The following is a 20700-nucleotide window of genomic DNA, read 5'->3' as shown; positions in this document are numbered from 1 at the left end:
CATTTTTCTTGATAGGATGTTGCATACTCTCTGAGGACTTAGCCAGCCATGGAAAATACCAATTGCCCTATGCCTAAAATAAAGTCTTCACTACTTAACAACAACAACAACAAAAAAGATTGAGCAGTAGAATTAATATAAGTACATTTTAAAATTGCTCTTTTGTATCCCTGTTGATTTAATGTTCATAAAAGCTTTTGTTATAGGCAGTAGGTAGACATTATTAAGCTAAGACATAGCTAGACTTGGTTAAACCATGAAGGAGATGACTGGGACCTTGGAACTATCCAACCTCTTTATGTCGTAAATAAGAATACTGCCACATGGAAGGAGAAATAATTTGTAGAAGTCTCACAAGTGAGTAGGAGAAGAGTTGGGATAATAAATCTCCTTTTGTGATTTCCCCCAATGGCCACAGTGTATAAAACACACATTCAGAAATCAATCATTGAACCTTCGCTCTAGTCAGTCTCCGTGTAAGCCGCAAGTGTTCACAGATGAGCAGGTATGTTTTCCATCATCCCAGAGCTCATAGTCCAAGGTGGGACAGATGTGTAAGCAACCAATCACAGTGTCATCTGATAATTCCTTTAAAGGAAGTAAGGGCCAAGTTGAGTGAGATCCCAGGAAAAGGTCCTCAGGTTAGGGAGGGGAGACTGTGACGTGGAGAATGAGCAGCAGCTTGCAGGCACATGGGGAGAGTGTGGAGCTGGGGCATTCCAGGGAAAAGGGAACAGCAGGTACAAGGTTCAGAGGCATAAGAGGTTTTTGTGGGTCTGGGGACCTACAAATAGTTCTTGTGGGGGCATAATACAAATAGTTCTTGTGGGGGACCTACAAATAGCATTGTGGGGGCAGGGATCAAGATTGGTGAAAGAAAAGGTCTAAGTAGTTAGTAGTGGAGGAAAAAAGGAGGGAAAGAGTGAAGGGGCTGCATGATTAATAGACATGATACTTATTTTAAGACAAGAGAGGCCTTTCACAGGCTGAAAGGAACTAATGAAGAGGGAGCAGTTGAAGCTGTCAAGAAAGAGAAGGGGCAATGGATGCATCTAGGTCCAGAGGGCTACTGGAGGGATCAGCTGTCTGAGTACAGGACTCCTGTCCTACAAGGGTTGATTCTCTGAACCATGTAGCAGGTGGGAGGGAGGGATGAGTACAGGGAAAGCTAAGCATATGTATAGCCTCCCTTTATGAGAGAGGAAGCTGAGAGTTGACTGGGGGCCTAAAGACATTCTTGGGGTTTTACACTAGCCACTGAAAGTAGAGGCTGACCAGAGATGCATAATGGGGTTTTCAAGCTTCATTGAAGGCAAAGTGGCAATTGGATACCATAAACTCAGAGTATCGGGCACAGAGCCCCAAGCAAGCTGTTGTTCATAAGCACGTATCACTAGGTAGGCACCCTGACTTCAAACTAAGGGCTTAGGTTCAAGAGGCCCCCTCTCCCACTTCTGTACCTTCTTCAGTGGCCCTTTTAATCATGTTTATCACATTATCATTATCCAATCAATAGAGTTGTGTGATTTTCTTCAGTGTCACTCATCATCCTGGATATAAGATTAGAGGAAGTGTGTAGTTGAGTTGATCCAGAGCTAGGGGTATGGTAGCTGATGTAAAGACAAGAGATTGGGAGTTGAGAATGCCAGTTAACAGAATAATTTCAACTGCAAATCATGGCATGGATACAAATGGAAGGAAACAGATCTAGGATTAATAATCTTGAAGAGGAAAGACTTAACGAAATAGGAATTGCTGGTAATACTGAGAGCAAGGGCGTGTAGCATCTGCAAGGATAAGTTACTGTTACGTGATAGACTAAAGTTTAAGACTTCAAATACAGATGAATACATAGTCTTTTTCAAAATTGCCAACAAATGGAACATGGGAAATAGAATAATTTTCTGTGGCTCATGAGCGTCCCTGTCTTTTATTTTGTCAGATCGCCTACAAAAAAGGTCATGCTGAACAGCAATCTCAATTCACATCTCTGCCGGATCCTCCAGATATAGAGTTTGCAAAGAAAGTGACCAATCAAGTGAGCAAGGTAAGTACATAGGACTGGCCTCCCTTGAAAACTCTGACTTAATAATCTCAAACATCAGAGAAAGTAAGTAAGGGGGATTTAAAGACCCAATGCCAACACTGTGAGGGTGTTTTTGCAATATGACTCTGAAAAGTCGGCGGCAAAAACATTACATCCATGAACATCATGGAACCATGTTAATAAATGTTTAGCCAGCTTAATGGCTCCGTGATGAGGAAATGTGAAAGCCGCATTTTGAAAACAGAACCTGTGCCCTGATGTCATTTAACATTTTGACTTGCAGGAGTGATACTAACAAAGAACTGAGTCCCCGCACGTTTTCTTTGGAGGATCTGATTGTTTTAATTGAGTGTACAGTTTTATAGCTATCAGTCAGACATGGAGAAAATAAGAATGCATGCGTGATCTCTCAGACATAGCCATTAGTTTGACAGCCATGGGCAGTGCACCTCATAACTTTTAAAGCTCAGGCAAACAGCTTAGTCTGTCTATATTTAGCCTGGTAAGCTAGGTCTGAGGAATGCAGGCCTGACAGACAATGCAGAGAGACAGATGTCCAACTGGTGACCAGACCCATGCTAAATTCCTATTTTAAATTGGTTCAAATCAGGCCACTTTCTCCTGGGATACTGCTGATTTTAAATACTTTTTTCTTGGCCCTCTGTGGAGTTGAGTCCCAGTTTGGTCTTCTGCTTGAATTTTGATGGAACCTCAAGGTTTCCATTTTGTTTAGGTATTTTGCGGGAAAGGATGTCTCTAGTGAAGAAGAAGGAAGAAAAGTTATGGATGATGAAGTCTATTCAATGATGTTTTTAGTGTCTGATATTGCAGACTACTAACTGTATAACCAGAGGCTATTTGGAGAATCTGCTAAGTACAGTAACTTTTCACTAATAGGAATGCCATGACCCTGACATTTGCCCAGGGCTAAGCGGAAATGAACTTTAGAACTGTCCATAAAGAGCTGGCCTACTGAAAGTGTTGATATTTAAATAAGATTGGGAAACAAGGGTGATGGAAAACAAGGGTGATGGACCTTTTTTTGAAGAAAAAGAAAAAGCTCCTTTCAAGTGGTTATTTGTAAAGAAAAATTTATTTTTAATTTTTATTTAAAACATATTTTAAAAGCTATCTTACTATTGCAACATGCTTTTACCTTGAGTGTGCAGTGTGGGTACTTGAATGTGATAAAAAATAAATCACTTTCACACTGCTCCAGTCTCCACTAATTTAGACATACCAATCTAGAAGTGCACTCGTCAATATAGTAGCCATCATCCACATGTGACTATTGAGCATTTGAAATGTGATTGTATAAACTGAGGGTCTTCTCTGTGTGAAATATACACTGGGAACACTTAGTATGACCAAATGAACGTAAAATAGCTCATTCATTATTTTTATACTGATTACAGGTTGAAATAATATTTTTGGACCTATTTGTTAAGTAAAGATATATTATTAAAATTAATTTCCCACCTGTTCCTTTTTACGTTTTAAAAATTGGCTACTAGAAAATCTAAAATTACACTGGCAGCTTGCATTATATGCCTGTTGGACTGTGCCACTCCAGCCGGATACGGTGGCATCATTAGACACTTGAAAACCTCACCGGGGCTGGATTTGCCCTTGTGGAATAACAAGGCCAAGGGAGAATGGGGGAGGATGAAAGTCACCGTATTTGGCTGTTTATCCCAGTCTTCCCCAAATACCAAGTTCTTAATGGCTGCTTAATTCAAAATAACACTCACTTTAAGAAGAAATGCTTGTGATCTGTAGCAGTCCATCCAACAACAAACCATCCAATAAGAGAGGAGTGGGGCTGCAGGTGGAGGAGAAAGAGGTGATTTTGCTGTGGGACCTACCTCTTTTCTCTTGAAGTATTCCCCATGGTCATGGGCTCTGATGCATGTTTCAGTATCATCATTTCCTTTCTTTCCAAAATAGATTAAATCTCCTTATGTACTCACTCTTATGTATTTAAATTCAGCATTTCCTTGTCTGTGTCTCCCAATACATCCCTTTGTCTTATAGCCTTTATTTCATACATTAATATAATGATCGTATATCTGTAACGATTTATATTGCTTATATATTGATTATATTCTGTTTACCAGCTTTCCTTACTGTACCTGTCAGAATCAATTCCCTTACCTTTGTCTTTGGCCAAAGGCACCAGCTCCAATACCAGCACTCATCCTGGCTCAGCTGCATTTCGTAGCCCTAACACAGACGGACAGGCAGGCAGGGTTGTTCATTAAGCAAGCCTTCCAGGTGAGGACACTATGCACACTACAGCCAGCTGAAAGTGGGGTCCTGAATGCAACATTGGCAAGTCCCTTTAGTTCCTCTGTGCTTGCTTCTCTGCTTCTTTCCAGATTCGTAAAGGGAGAAATGTGAGATTTCAGGTTAGAATTTCCAGTTCAGGGACGTAGAGTTGAAAGGAAAAGCTCTGTTTCCTCTACTCTCTATGCGTACTTCTGCCACCAAATGGGTTTTTTACCACACCAAACAAATTCTCTGACGCTAAATTGGTGTCCTATAATTCAGTTCAATTCTGACATTATCTTCTTGGAGTTAGCTCAGATCTCACAGGTTAAGGGCCCAGACCCATGAGACTACCCCTATCTCAGACACTAGTCATAAGTCTGGACCTCCCATACTTTGGACTATAAATTCGGGTTCCCATGACCCCCTCCTCAAGTTTAATAATTTGCTAATAATTGGCTCACAGAGCTCAGGGAAACCCTTTTTTATGTTTATTACATGATAAAGGACACCGATGAACAACCAAGATAAAAAGGAACCTGGGGTGAGGTCCCGAAGGGTCCCAAGCGCAGGACCTTCTGTCTCTGTGGAGCTGGGGTGTACTACTCTTCCAGCGTGTGGATGTGCTTACCAAAATGGAAGCTGTATGAATTGTGTCCTTCGTGGATTTTTATGGAGGTTTCATCCCATAGGCCTAACTGATTATTAACTCCGTCTCCAGCCCCTCTCCCCTCCTCAGAAAATGAAGGGTGAGGTGGAAAGTTCCAAGCTTCTAATCATGGCTTGGTCTTTCTCATGACCAGCCCCCATCATAAATCTATCCAGGAGTTGTCTCATTGAAACAAAAGACAACCCTATCACTCAGGAGATTACAAGGTTTAGGACTTCTGTGCTAGGAACTGGAGGCAGTGACCGATATATACTATTTCACTAGGATGTTTTTTAAAAAATATCTTTCAGGAAATACTGTTACACAGCATGAAGATACCAAACTGTGATCTTCTAAAACCATGGAAAGTCCTCTATAATAAAGAATTAGGGGGAGATCTCCATTGATATCAACAGAAGAGATTGGGTTGAGTAAGGAAAGCATCCCTGGGCCCGCTGTAGGCAATGAAAATACCAGTTGGGAACCCCTCCACAATTCTGAGAGGATAACTTGTCTTCGAATGAAACTGTCAGAAGTCCCAGTATTTAGCTACTCATAGAAAAAGAGTGAAGTGTGATTAACTAAACTGGCTTTGTATTCCTTCCGTTTGATAACCACATCAAAACCACAGATGCAGATAGGGAAAGTAGAAAATGAAACCATGTGTTTAAGTAGGACATTAGTGTGTCCAATTTGTGGCCCAATGGAAGCACTCTCAGTTCATTGCTGGGGAGGAAGGACTATGGGGAAGCAATTTTACTACATCTATCAACATGCAGTTACTCTCTTGCCCACAGAAGGTGTTTCATAGCTTGTAATTGACTCAATGTACTTTCCTCTGTTAAGTGAACACAGAATCTTAGAGAATATTAAATCGATTCTTGCTGCCAGGTTTCCATTGATTGGCTTTACCTATGACAGAGTTGGACAGAAGAATTAGAGTGGGGTTGGGGGAAAAGTTGGATGTTGGACCCTGGTACGGCTAACAATCTCTGTGTACCACATAAGTACTCAGGCCTTGCTGCCAGACTCATAGAATAAGACCACTTGGTTGACAGAGGGGTACCACATAGACACATACCTCACTCTCCTTCTCATTCCTCAAGTTGCAGGCCTTCAGCCTTTTAACTCCTCTCCTACCTATAGATGGAGGGGAAGGCCATAACTTCCTCAATAGATAACAAGCCCCAGCCTCTTTCCTTACAATGAAAATCTTCCCAGACTTGGGAATACTCAGGAGTGGATTGTGAGAGATCCAACTCTATGGTGACTGGTTTATGAAGAGGAAGAAGTGGGGAAGGACTTTGGGTGAGGGTGCTGGATGGTCTTGTACTCTTATTTTTCATCTTGTTTTAATATCTTTTAAAAAATCAGACATCCATCTCTTAATGTCAGAATTTTAATTTTCTTAACAAATCTACATATGTGATTCTAATTATTTCTTCACAATAACCCAACTTTTGGATCTCGTTAAGAGAATCTGCTGCCTTCTCAATTTTAAATCCTATCACAAAGTCCAATTGCCCCTATCCCCTAATCTTAAAGGTCTCTTCCTTTGCCAGCAAGCAGAGAAAGGGCAGTATTCCACCAAAAATGTGGATTTGGAGGTCTTAACCTGGGGTGTGTATACATCAAGAACCTCTGAAGTTGTGTTTATGGGCATTTTATAGCTTTCTCAGATTTCTGAAGAGGTCTATTCGCCAAAAAGATTAGAAATACTTCTATAGGCAATCAGCAAATCAAAAAATCCATTTTGACCAATTGAATTCAGTCAGTTTTGACTGACTAAAGAGTTGACTTCAATTTTTTAAAGCTTCCAAAGAAGAGAGTAGGCAAATTGACACTTAAATGTAAATACTATCTCAACAAAGATTTTCACTGAAGAATACACATGTGTGTGCATACACAGACACACACACAGAATTTTCTCCAGAGTTTCTTACTCTGTTATGCTAGCAATGTTGGCAACATTATTGTTATAATTATTATACCGTACATTTGTTTAGCACTGAAGAGTTTGCAAAGGACTCTTCAGGGTATAAACTTATGTAAACTTTTCAACAGTCCTCTGTGGATGGAATTATTATTGCCGGTGCTGTGGTTAAGAACCCTGAAACTTGGAGAGGCTAAGCCACATCTTTGGTAATGACGGACTTTAGTCTTGGGCCCAGAGCTTCTGAACTCCATCCCAGGAATCTAAAATTTATAGTTATGAAAAACACTTGGCTAGCATTTAGCGTATTAGCCTCTTGAGAAGAATGGATAAAGGCATTTGAGAGAGGGCTGAGCATCCTTTAACTCACACTCACTGGCTTTGCATATCACTCATCCTTGGTACTGGTTCTGTTGAAGGTATACCAGAAAATCACTTTCTTTTTTCCTGAAGAGTGAAGTGGGGGTGTAGGCATGCAGACACTTTGAGACTCACTGGTTGTTAACACATTTCTATGAGCCAAGAAGGGGAAATTGTTATAACCCAGCTCTGGCTCATATGCCCAGGTTTGGGATTGACTGGTTGAATTTTATTTTAAACATATATATTTTTTAAATGTTTATTTATTTGAGAGAGAGAGAGATGGAGCATGAGTGGGGAAGGGGCAGAGAGAGAGGGAGATGCAGACTCTGAAGCAGGCTCCAGGCTCTGAGCTGTCAGCACAGAGCCTGATGTAGGGCTTGAACTCCCAAACCGTGAGATCATGACCTGAGCCAAAGCCAGACGCTTAACTGACTGAGCCACCCAGGTGCCCCTAATTTTATTTTAAGAACACTCTAGGCCAAGGCAGTTTGAAGCCACATATCATGGGCTTAGTTCAGTTTAGTTTTGTTGGACATGCATTTATGAGGTCACTTTTGTGTGATGCATTTTGTGTTAGATTCCAAGGATATAAACATAAAGAAGACATAATTCCTCTCAAGGCTGCTCACAGCCTGGGGTTCAGGTGGAATGGTGTTTGTGAATAAGATGGGGCAATTTTTGAATTACTTACGAGTTCTCATTAAAATTTCTTCAAGTCTAAATTGGAAAGTGTTATTCATTAGCCTTCAAGCCAAATTTTGTGGTGGCATTCCTTTCTGGATAATTAGAAGTTTTGGTAAATCTCAGAAATTTATGGCTAATTTCATCTGGCATGGAAATGTGGGTTGAGTGGTTTTATTATAACTCTGAAATATAAGTGGAGGATGCTCCTGAGTCTCCTCCCTCAAACATCAGGGAACATCTATAAGTTTTGAATGAACTAAGTTCCCAGACTCAACAGGAAGGTGGTCAGTTATCACCTCTACCCTCTCGCCCAACTTTTTTGTTGGGTAAATTGATACTATCCTGGAACATTTGAAGACATCTATTAAGAACTTAAGGACCATAGTCAAGATATGTTTTAAGTTAAAAAAAATTTTTTTTAAGCTGCCCATTACCACTTAGTTTTCTATCCTATTTGTCAATTTCTATATTTTCTATATTTCATCTTTTTTTTCTCCTAGAACAAATACAAGGAAGACTATGAAAATAAAGTCAAAGGCAAATGGAGTGAGACACCTTGCTTTGAAATTGCAACCGCCAGAATGAATGCTGATAATATCAGCACAGTAAGTAGGAAGGAATGACCAGATGTTCTTAGGTTGAAAGTGTGACCCTTTCTTTTATGACTTCAGACCCTCAGCTGCATCTAAAGTGGTACCAGAACATTAGAGTCCGGGTACCCCTTCATGGGGGTAAGATCTGTATAGACTTCCTATCAAGAAAGAAATTCCCCTCTCTCTCTTTCCTTTTGAGAAATACTGCTTTGATCAGATTCCATTATTCATGCCTCAATTTTCATATGAACAATACAGTTTCAAAGTGAGTACAGGTTAAGGGGGCCCTTTTAAATTTATTCTTTGCCTGGGGAGCCCAAACAGTACATTTATGAAACTGATTAGTTTCTTCCCTGATTTTCTTCACTGAAAAACACTCTCTTTTCTCTTAAGTTCTCTGCCCCTGGCCTTTTAGAGCTCCTTCTTGAAGGCTGGTTTTCAGCCTATTATAATTGCTCCAAATCTCTGTTAAGTTGCTAATTGTTTTTGTGATGGCACTGCATTCTCTCATTGTAACCTGACTTGTGTAAGCCAAGAGGAGCGGCTTTGTGCAACCTCTCCCACCAGCCCCTGTCCTCCCATGTGAAACCTGTGCACAGTCTATGCCCACAGCAGTTCTCCAGTATGTGTAATGTCTTACAGAGGAAATACCAAGAAGACTTTGAGAGTATGAAAGACCAGATCTACTTCATGCAGACCGAAACACCAGAGTACAAAGTGAATAAACAAGCTGGGGTGGCAGCTAGCAAGGTATGAGGGGATGCTCTCATTTGTCATGATGGTCGTAGTGTGGGTGAATTTCCTATAACTCTTGCTTTTGTATATAATGGGGAAAAAAGCATTCTTGGGGAACAACAAAAGAAATATTCTGGGGTTATAATAGGGCTACCAATTTTTGAAAAACTTGGCTGTGTGTGACCATTAACAATACTAAATAACCATCTTTAATATTTCATAAATGACCTTTTGATACCTGCAAGTAGAAAGGCTATCCTCTCAGATAGGAGGATCCCCCAAGAAAAGACAACTGGCGACCTTATATGAATATGGACACTCCCACACTCACCATTACCATTATTTTTCTTATTTTCCTACTAATTGGTGAAAATCTAGTCACAGACAAGATAGACAAATTCATGGATATGCATATACTCTATAGAGTAGACTTTGGTAAATAGAGTCCTTAGCATTCTAAAGCACTAGAAAAAGCATAAACTTCAAAGCCAATCAGACTTGATTCAAACCCTGGTCTTGGCTCTGCTGGAGCAGTGAAAGCAGGAAGATCATATCATCTAGGAAGCTATTTCAGGATTCAGGTGCAAAATAGTGATGTTTTGGATCAGGAACGGGGCAAGGCAAGTGATGAGATGTACTTTGAAAGGTAGAGCTGACCTAGTTTGCTGTTGGGTTGGATGTGGGATATGTGAGGAAAGTTTGGGTCTAAGCAACCAGATAGATGGGATTTCCCTTTATCAAGATAGAGAAGAATGTGGAAAGAGTGAATGATTATTTTTGCAGGGAAGACATGAGCTCAGTTTTCAACATGTAAGATTTGAGATGTCTTTTAGACATCCAAGTGGAAATATTAAGTGGACAGTTGATTGTATGAGTCTGAAGTTTCTGGGGAGGCATCCAGAAGGATTATATAAATTTGGGAGTCATCAGTAGATGGATAGTATTTAACGTCATAAGACTAGAGGCTATCGAGGGAGCAAGTGTAGACCCAAAGCTCTGAGAACTGAACTCTGGAGTATCTCCATGTGAACACATCATCGAGGTGAGGTAGGAATAGAGTCAAGAGAAAGTGGGAAGTGAGTGAAGAGAGTGATCAGTTGTGTCAAATGTTTCTGAAGTGGATTTACCAATAGGTGGTCTCTGGTGAACTTAACAAGAGCAATTTGGTTGAGTCTGCTTAGAGAGGGCTCATGAGTGGATGAGAAGAGAGAAATAGAAAAGTGTAAGTATACTCAAGTTTTTAAAAGTATTTTCCTGAAAGGAAAAGAAGAAAATGGGGTAGTAGCTGAAGGATATGTGGATGAAGAGGGGGTTCTTTTAAGATTGGAGACAAAGACACCATGTTTCTATGCTGATGGAAAAAAAATCCAGTGTGGGGGGAAAACGTGATGATGTCTGAGGAGGGAAGAGTGGCTGAAGTAATGCCCTTGAGTAGGTGAAAAGGGAAGCGTTCTGGTGCTTAACAAGAGGGGTAACTTTGCCATGGGTCTTGACAATTCATCCATAAACAGGAGAGGAGACCACATATCCCAGATACAGATAGGAAGATAGGAGGGTGTGGTGAACTCCTTTTCTGGTTGTTTCCATTTTTCAATGAAGCACATAATTCTATACTAGAGAAAGGTTATGTCTTTCATTCCTGTAGTGTATTCCCTATGAGTCTTCTTTGTGTGCTACAGGGGATAGTGCACCTGTGTTTCAGTTGTGTATCTCCTGCCTTTGGATACCAAGCTGGTTATGTCTGTTTTTCAAGGTTCTCAAATGTTAGTAGCTTATCTAGGATTCTTTGAATGTTCCTATATTCTATAGTTATTGCTGGAATAAATGGCTGGCACTGTGGATCAAGAAATAGGATCCATTTCTTGTTCTTCTCCCTTTGGACATGCTCCAGACAGGGGCTTCTGAGCCCTTGTTTAAAGCTTCTGCTAAAGCTGGAATTAAAGGTGTAAAGCAGGAGGGGCAGAAAGAAAAGGAGAGGTTGTCATCCTTCATCCAGCCTCCAGCCCCTTCCTCCTCCTTCTGCATGTACATTAAATACACACATGCTTACACACAGTCATAGATGAGGCATTAAAGGGTAGATTGATGATGCTTGAGGCTTGCTTTCTTTAAAAATACGTTGGAAGTTAGGCAGCCAGAGGCTAAGAGCTCAATGAGGGTTGTGGAGCAGTAAGTGTCTGGGACATGATGCATTGTCATTATTTGTGTGGCTATCTCTGTCTTTGAGGGCAGGGACTATATGTTATTCTTCCTTGCACCTGTCTCAGAGCCAGCACGTAATTGATACCTTATGGATGTTTTTGAATGAATAAATGAATGGCAGGAAGTTATCCTGGAAATTTATGCAGTTCCTCTGCTACTGTTATGAGTTACTATGAGTATTTTGTTTGTAAAATGTCAAGCTGTCACTTTTCTAGAAAGTTGATTTGTGGAACTATGTCGTAATATCCATAATAGAGACAAGAGCAAAAATAACCCAGAGAGTTACTTTATCACTTTATTTCGCTCCTACAGGTAAAATACAAAGAAGACTATGAAAAGAATAAAGGAAAAGCAGATTATAATGTACTTCCTGCTTCAGAGAACCCACTGCTCAAGCAGCTGAAGGCAGCAGGAAATGCCCTGAGTGATGTAAGTACATTCTTGTCAAAAAGTGTTTTTCCACCTTAGCTGCCAGAGAGGTGAAATTTCTCTCCTTCTATAATGGCTAAATGCAAATATAACTTTGCAAATACTTTATGATTCTAGTGTAGCAGTTTCCCTGAAACTGTTTAACCGCAGGAAGACATAAATGCCTCTGAGTATGATGTATGTCCATTTTGGGGGTTCTGTGGATTTAGTTCAATGGCAGAGAAATCTTCGTTTGCTTATAGGCCCTGGTGCTTCTATATGAACAAAGAGCAGGTTGTAGGAGATACATGTGATTTTGACACAGACAGGAGGAGACTTTGAAAGGGAGGGGAGGGGGGCAAGAGAGAGGGATCAGGTTGTGTGTGTACCCTGCCCTTGTGTTCTTCGAGCCACTGGGAGAAGATCAGTGTCCTGTGTTTCACAGCTTTTCCCCCTCACCACCACCATTTTCTGTGCAGATGCTGGCTCTAGAAACCATCATTTGCAGACAGCATGACTTAAAAGATGGCTCCCTAAGTCTTCACAGGAATTTCTACTTGTGGAAATAAAAGCCTGACCAATCCAATTACATTTAAAATAGATAAGTGAGAACTGGCATATTAAGAGACTAACAGCCCAAAACCACTTTGACTATATAAGAGACTGAACATGTGATCAGTTGAGTTTTTCCCTTAGAGTTACATTGTGTTAAGCTTTCCTAATATTTGAGGATGAAACATGGTTCTCTTTGCAGGTTAGTTATCTTTTCTTTGTCCCTTGAATTCAGTCAGCACTGTAGAGATGCATACATGTGATTGAGGAATGGGGTGAGTGGAGTGGCAGGTGAGAAGGTGTCAGTGGGTCTGTCCACATAGCTCTGTTGGGAAATTAATGCAAAGCCTGTCTCCTGTTTCCTAAATGAAGATCATCTTTATCAAGCATATAAAAGCACAGGTCCAAATCTACTTTGTTGATAAAGAGAGCAATATAAAAATATAAAAACTGAATTGCACCATTTACAATTTTAAAACCCAACATGAGAAAGTGACAATAGCCCACTTTATCAGTGTGCCTTTAAAATCCAATAGTTGTAGGGACACCTGGGTGGCTTAGTCGGTTGAGTCCAACTTCAGCTCAGGTCATGATCTCACAGTTCGTGAGTTTGAGCCCTGCGTTGGGCTCGGTGCTGACAGCTTAGAGCCTGGAGCCTGCTTCAGATTCTGTGTCTCCCTCTCTCTCTGCCCTTCCCCCACTCATACTCTGTCTCTGTTTGTCTCTCAAAAATGGGTAAATGTTAAAAAAATAAAATAAAATCCAACAGTTGTTACTGTTAGAGCTAAATTTAAATCCTAGCAGAGAAGAGTGAGCAGGTTCATGATCCAAGTTCTTGTATATACCTTAATTTTAAGATATATTATCTGTATAATAAGGCATTTTCCCTTGGTAGAAGGAGGAAGAGAGACTTTCTCAACGTATACTAAACTTTTTCATGCATGTTTGTTAAAAAAAAAAAAATCACTGCTGCTCAGAATAGTCCTCTCTGTTGTGGCACTGTCAGTGAGGGACGTGTGTGAGTTGGGGCATAGAGGAAGTAGGAGTTCCAAAATACACCCAAACTCCACAACTAAGGGCTTGGTCTGAGGCAGCATTCTGGTTTCTTGATTTTTTTTTTTTTTTGGTGAATGTTAAAAGCCTAAGCTTTACAGTAATTACTAATAGAAGAAACTTATTCACAACACCCCAACGTTTGATTATCCGTTTTTAAGACAGTTGACAGGCGATATCTTTTTTCTGCTTCTTTTGTTTAGTGTTGGGAAATACAAGTGTTATAATCAGTGTAGGAGTGACAGGAATCTATTTTAACAGATTTTTTTTTCTTTGACAGAAACTATACAAAGAAAACTATGAAAAGACTAAGGCAAAGAGCATAAATTACTGCGAAACCCCCAAATTTCAACTTGATACGGTTCTGCAGAACTTCACTAGTGACGTAAGCAATCCCGTGGTTACTTCCTGTGTTAAGAAAAGATCCATTATTCCCCCCAATCAATACATGAAATATGTTTTGTCTTTCAGACTAAGTACAAAGATTCCTACGTAAAGAATGTTTTGGGACATTATGTAGGCAGCTTTGAGGATCCATATCACACACACTGCATGAAAGTCTCAGCTCAAAACAGTGATGTAAGTTGTAAGACCATTGTTTAGCTTTCCAATGAACACATCTTTAGGGCATGAATAAAATGGTTGCATCCTTATGTCTGATGTCTTTTCCTCATAGAAAAACTACAAAGCAGAATATGAAGAAGACAGAGGCAAGGGCTTCTTCCCCCAGACCATAACTCAAGAATATGAAGCAATCAAGAAACTAGATCAATGTAAAGATGTAAGTCCGTAGCATGAACTTTGAACGTCCTGACCTCCATAGCCTCAGTGGTCAAGAGATAGTTAAAATTTTAACACTTTTCAAGTACATGCAGGCAAGGAAATTATAAGAAACAAAACTTATTTGGTAGTAAACTGTTTTCTCCTGTGGTCACCAATACATTTCAAGAGCCAATTCTAGTTCATTTCCCCCAAGAAGAGTTATCAGAAATGTGAAGAATGAGAAAGTTTCTTGTACAGTGTGAAGGCATCTCTCAAAGACACTGCAGTCTAATGAGAAAAGAACCATGTGTTTTATTAACTACAAGTTTCTTTTGTTTTGGGCAATGCTTCTGCTTGCTTGGTCTACAGGTCAACTTGGATTTGACTGCTGAAACTATTCCTTTTTTGCTCCACAGCACACCTACAAAGTCCATCCAGATAAGACAAAATTCACTCAAGTCACGGACTCTCCCGTTCTGGTGCAAGCCCAAGTCAATTCCAAACAACTGAGTGATGTAAGTTCATCTAAATGTTCAAGAAATCCAATTATGAGGGATAACATCTCACAACTCCATATATAAAATCCAGTGACTTGCCACATTTACAAAAAAAAAAAAGACTATTTCAGTTTTAGCAAATTTAACTTGTATATATTTGTAATCACTTAAAATAGTTCCTTATTTAGTTGCCTTGCATCTTCTTGGATGGATAACAATTATAGCGAAATGGTTCTATAAGGGAAACTAATGTAGCTTACCACACTGGAAAAGACCATGAGTTTTTGAGTCAGACAAAACTTGATTCAAATTGTACCTCTGTCATTTATGACCTGACATCACAGGCAAATCGTTTAACTTCAGTTTGCCTCATATTTCCCTTTTATAATTTGTGGTTGTTTTGAAGAGTAAATAAAAGGAGATATGTGCATAGTAAATACCCTGACCCAGAGCAGATATTCAATACAGGGAATTTCTCTCTCTCAAATAAGTTTTTAGAAAATGGAGTCTTTGAGATAAATTTTATCACATGAGTTTTAAGCATGAACCTCCAAGCTTGTGTTAAAACAAAATAAAATAATAAAAGTAATCCCAGTAGATTTATATCCAGAAATAAAGTCTTCAGATAAGAGTATTAACAAACTGTAATGGATGTGAGGAGATGTAAGTTCTCCAATACATGAGCATTGACAATAAAAAGAAAGAAAGGGCTGTGACTCTCAGGATCTACTGATTCTGGGGCTGATTGTGATATGCATGGAGACGAAGCATATATGAAAGAGCCACCTCCTTCCAGGACAGTTCTACCATGGTAACCAACATTAGCCATCATGTGTTCAGCACACAGGTTGTCAATGGAGGCCTACCCTAGCTCTAGACTTCTCTCTTGATCTTAACAACATTGTCAGTTGTTATTTATCAAAACATACTTTACATTTTATTTTATGAAATGTACCACACAAAATTTTTGTATTTTGGAACAATTCTTCTTCAGAACTAATTGTATCCCTTATTGCCTGTCTCTCTGTCCCTTTCTATCTCTCTCTCTCTCTCTCTCTCTCTCTCTCTCTCAGCTGAACTACAAAGCGAAACATGAAAACGAAAAGTTCAAGTGCCACATACCTCCAGATACTCCTGCCTTCATCCAACACAAAGTCAATGCCTATAACCTGAGTGATGTAAGTTCCTGTGTGCTATGCTATGGAATATCCTGACAACCTGTGTTTTTATTTCTGGATTGCTTCACTGAAAAAACATTTCATTAAAGATGGGAAGAATATTTAACATTTGTTTCATGTTCCTATGCCTCTGCCCACATATCTTTGAACTCCCCTTATAAATGTGGGTGGCAACATTGTTAGTAGCTTCATACAATTAGACAATCTTAATATGTTTTAATCAACCCTCAAAATGCCATCACTCATGTATGTTTAATTGCAAATGATAATGTTAGATCTTTTAGACACACATTCATTTATACTGTGCAATAATTTTCATCCAGGACCTCATTTTTTAGATATAATTTCATTTTATTTACTCCTCAGAGGTTTAATGTCCCTATTTTTACACAAATGGTGCTTATTTCTACATGTAAGAGAACTTGCACTAAGATATAGTGTATTCAGAAGGCATAAGACCAGGTGTCTGTTGCTATTTTTCATTTTCAAAACTTAATTTTATAGAAAAGTCAAATTCGCCTTGTAGGGGAGATCTCAATTTCTTCAACAATTCTGTAAATAAGTGCTAAGATTATCCAGCATCAATGAGTATTGTAATGATTCAGGAAATAATCTTTTCAAAGGACTTTGAGATCAAACTAAAGTGTTATCTTTAGATCCTAAAAAGTAAATTAACTATAGAATATTTGTGCCACTCTGTGAAATACTCCATGTTAGGATCAAATATTAGTATGGTAACTAGAATTAGGTTAATTTGATGAATGATTCTAATGAAGAGCAAAAAATCTTGATCTTGGAAAATTCGAAGCTTTAGCTTGAGGAGAAATACCTAAAATATGCACGATTTTCTGAACAATGAAAATGATCCATTTATTTCATTCATACTAAGAGTACTGAGATATTCCTTTGTCTTTAAAGTGTTATAACATGCATGTCATTTTTACCAATTCCTTTGTTAAAATTTTTCTGTCCAGAATGTCTATAAGCAAGACTGGGAGAAGAGCAAAGCAAAGAAGTTTGACATCAAAGTGGACGCCATTCCCCTGCTGGCAGCCAAAGCCAACAGCAGGATCGCCAGCGATGTGAGTGTGGCCTGGGCACCTGGGCAGGACGCCCTCACTGACATTTCCCGATGGGTGGGCTCTGGCATGTGTGATGTCTTTACAGGTGATGTACAAGAAAGACTATGAGAAAAACAAAGGGAAAATGATTGGAGCCCTCAGCATTCATGACGATCCCAAGATGCTGCACTCTTTGAAGACGGCCAAAAACCAGAGTGATGTGAGTGTCTTTGTGAATCACCCTCATTTTCAGATGTGGTTGTACTTACAGTTTAATATAACTTTGGGTGGGATGTTAGCCCAAGTGAAATCTCAGATTCAAGATAAATCAAACACGAAAACCCAGTGGTAAAAGATGATTAAGCTCTTCATTCTGTACTTTGAGATACCAGTGAATATTGTAAATGTTTCCTTAATCTTTTTAATGCCCTGTTTTCTTAAGGGGAAAAGATACTAGCAATAGCATTTTCTTTATTGTTTTTCTAGAAATGGGCTTAATATCTCAGTACCCATAAGTACATATTTATTCTGTCATGATCTGATCTAAGGTGCTTTGCAAAAATACATACAGAAAAAATTAAAGGAAAGAAGTGAGAAAATCAGGCTAAAGACAAAGTAGGAAAACTAGATGAAGCATAACCTCAAGAACAAAGTATTTTATTTTATAAAATAAAAATTTTATAAAATATTGATCTCATTTTAAAGACTAAAATATCCAAAATAAAACTCTTTACAAAAATTGCCTCTCTAATTCATGGCATAAAGGAAAAACTCCCTATTCTGTATCATTTATAAATGTTTTTATTTTTATTGAGTATATTTTTGGATTTCTATCTGGGAGAATTGAGAATGTGTAGAAATACGTGCTACCTACAACAAAATGGAAAAAAATCTTTTTGTGCATTATTACTATAAAGAAAAATATTAGATTTCAATGAGAAAATCCAACTTCCAAAGGTGTTATAAAATGTATTTTCATCGAGTGCTGAACTGAATACTTTCCTAGGACTGTGCCTGAGTATCTAAGGTCCACCTTCTACCTTTTACCTAATTTTGCGCTATTTAAAAAATCCATTTTCCTTCAAACACATTCAAATGGAAAGAATTATTTAAAAATTTTTTTTAACATTTATTTATTATTGAGAGACAGAGAGTCACAGAGCGTGAGCAGGGGAGGGGTAGAGAGAGGGGGGGAAGACACAGAATCCGAAGCAGGCTCCAGGCTCTGAGCTATCAGCACAGAGTCCGATGCGAGGCTCGAACCCACAAACCGGGAGATCATGACCTGAGCTGGTCAGTTGCCTAACCAACTGAGCCACCCAGGTGCCCCTGGAAAGAATTATTTTAAGACAAAAAATTGTTTAGAGAGCAGCATTGGTATATTCTAGTTTATTCTGGTGGAGAAATGTTAGGATAAATAATATAAGCATATATATAGTTACTAGCAGCCTAGATTATACAAGACATGAGCCTCTACCATATTCATTCTACTTTTTTTGCTTCATGGAAAATACTGAAAAATACAAAATTTGCCTTTTTGGTTAAGTATAGCAATGATGAGAATGGCTTTTATATCATGAGATACATATTTTTTATCATTGTTTTTCTTTTTCCTTTGACAGAGATTATACAAAGAAAACTATGAGAAGACAAAAGCAAAGAGCATGAACTACTGTGAGACCCCCAAATATCAACTTGACACTCTGCTGAAGAACTTCAGTGAGGTTCGAAAGGCCATGGTTACCCCTGGGGTTTCGGGGCTTTTTTACCATTTGACAAATAACATATGTAATTGACATATTTGTCAATATGTTTTCTCTTTCAGGCTAAATACAAAGATTCATATGTACAGAATGTTTTGGGACATTATGTAGGCAGCTCCGAGGACCCATATCAAATACACTGCATGAAAGTTTCAGCACAAAACAGTGACGTAAGTTGAAGACAAATATCCATGCCTCTCAGTGATGTTATTTGGGGGCAATAATAACCATGACCCATTTTTGTTCTTTCTTATTCTAGAAAAATTACAAAGCAGAATATGAAGAAGATAAAGGGAAATGTTATTTCCCTCAGACAATAACGCAAGAGTATGAAGCAATTAAGAAGCTAGACCAGTGCAAAGATGTAAGTCAGCTGCCCTGAATTCTTAAAATTGGGTTTGGGATTCTTGTGCCATCTAGTGGTAATTTTAGCAGGAGTTTCAATGCTAACATCTAGTGATTAGCAGGAGATGTTAAATTTTAAATTTGGGGTGGAATTGGAGAGCACAAAAATTACTGTGAAGAAAACTATTTGTTATGAAAATATCTTGGGTTTTAGAAATCTTTATGTCCACTAGTTTATATATACATGGTTTGGGGAGTAAGGGAAAATAGGGAGATTTATGAGACATAGGTGTTCATTCATTTAACAAATTTACATGAGGAGCTAGCTTGTGTCAGACACTGTCCTTGGTGCTGGGGGAGAAGAGGGGACAAGATGGGCTGCCTCTTGGGAAGCATGCATTTTACCGGGAGAGGCAGAAAATAAAGAGCACAGAAACTTAAAAAAGATATCAGACAATGGTAAAACAACCCATGTAGAATGATGCTATAGAATTAAAATAGGATGATGTGGGAGAGAGAGACTGGATGGGCACCATAGACCAGGTGCTCAAGGAGGATCTAAGGCAGGAAAGTGCAGCCAGGCCAAGATCAAGGTGAGAGCAACTGGAAAAACAGTCTAAGCAAAGAACAAGGAATTGAAAGGATGAGGTGGCTGAAGTGTACTGGAGGGAGGGACAGTAGGAAGAGGTGAAATGGTAGCAGATGAAGTTGGGGGTGGATTCTGTAGAGTAGGGTTCATCAGCCAGGGTACAATTTAGAGTGAAGGCATGTGCAATGGAGAGCCATTGTAAGGCTTCAATAGGAGGAAGATTAATCTGGTTGCTAAATTGCAGCAGGGAGGCCAGTTTAGAGGCAACTTCAGGAGAGAGAGAGAGAGAGAGAAGAAGTGAAAACATATCAACCAAGTTTTTAGGAAATAAACTCTACGTTTGACTGGAAATTTTTTATATGTTAGCATGTATATGAACAAGAATATAAAGATACATTATGAAATTTCATTCAAGAACCTTTTTTTCTAGCATACATACAAAGTTCACCCAGATAAGACTAAATTCACAGCCGTCACTGATACTCCTGTACTGCTGCAAGCCCAGCTCAACACAAAACAGCTTAGCGACGTAAGTGCCCTGTTTGTGCAAGTGTGAGTGACCTGGAATGCTGTGTTTCTTTGAAATGGAAGCATTTTCTTGCTTAATCTTCATGGTCTCATCTGTCATCCCAACGGTGTCATTTTTCAAGATTGGTTTAATAAAATGCAAATGAAGCCGCCAGATTGAATTGTAGCCTCATGAAAGATGGTGTTAAAAATAAAAATAACGAATATTTCTTCAATAAGTCACCAATTTTCAGTGGGGAATTTGCTCATTAGGATGTGTCACATACCCAAAATAACACAGACTAAGACTTGATGGCAACTTAAAGAGAAAAACAACAAGAGCATCTATCTGTGTAGGTAAAAAGGCAAGCATTCTCCATTCTTGAGTTTGCTAAGACTTTATAAGAAGATAAAAAGCACAGAAACAAGAAAGACATCTGGCAGTAATAAGAAAACTAATATGGGGTCATGAGACAATTCAAACAGAGTGATGTGAGGGGGGGTGAGTGGG

The 20700-nt window shown here is 39.0% G+C and overlaps 1 protein-coding gene across 25 annotated transcripts in view; it reads left to right on the top strand.

Annotated features, from left to right (window-relative positions):
* Positions 1-20700, top strand: part of NEB (nebulin) — a 219632-nt gene that overhangs the window by 14416 nt on the left and 184516 nt on the right. For 23 of the 25 annotated variants that reach the window (XM_030325669.1, XM_030325693.1, XM_030325686.1 and 20 more), the window contains exons 10-24: positions 1943-2047; positions 8445-8549; positions 9180-9287; positions 11787-11903; positions 13768-13872; positions 13959-14066; positions 14164-14268; positions 14666-14764; positions 15820-15924; positions 16899-17006; positions 17092-17205; positions 18608-18709; positions 18811-18918; positions 19008-19112; positions 20113-20211. In XM_030325669.1, coding sequence (XP_030181529.1) covers positions 1943-2047; positions 8445-8549; positions 9180-9287; positions 11787-11903; positions 13768-13872; positions 13959-14066; positions 14164-14268; positions 14666-14764; positions 15820-15924; positions 16899-17006; positions 17092-17205; positions 18608-18709; positions 18811-18918; positions 19008-19112; positions 20113-20211 — 1593 coding nt within the window. The remainder of the gene's footprint in view (positions 1-1942; positions 2048-8444; positions 8550-9179; positions 9288-11786; positions 11904-13767; positions 13873-13958; positions 14067-14163; positions 14269-14665; positions 14765-15819; positions 15925-16898; positions 17007-17091; positions 17206-18607; positions 18710-18810; positions 18919-19007; positions 19113-20112; positions 20212-20700) is intronic. The other 2 variants (XM_030325689.1, XM_030325687.1) reach the window with 2 other exon arrangements.

This window comes from Lynx canadensis, chromosome C1 (genome assembly GCF_007474595.2).
Source record: "Lynx canadensis isolate LIC74 chromosome C1, mLynCan4.pri.v2, whole genome shotgun sequence".
NCBI classification, from domain to species: Eukaryota; Metazoa; Chordata; class Mammalia; order Carnivora; family Felidae; genus Lynx; species Lynx canadensis.
Note: the sequence above shows the minus strand (reverse complement) of the source record. Positions and strands in the feature narration are given on the sequence as shown.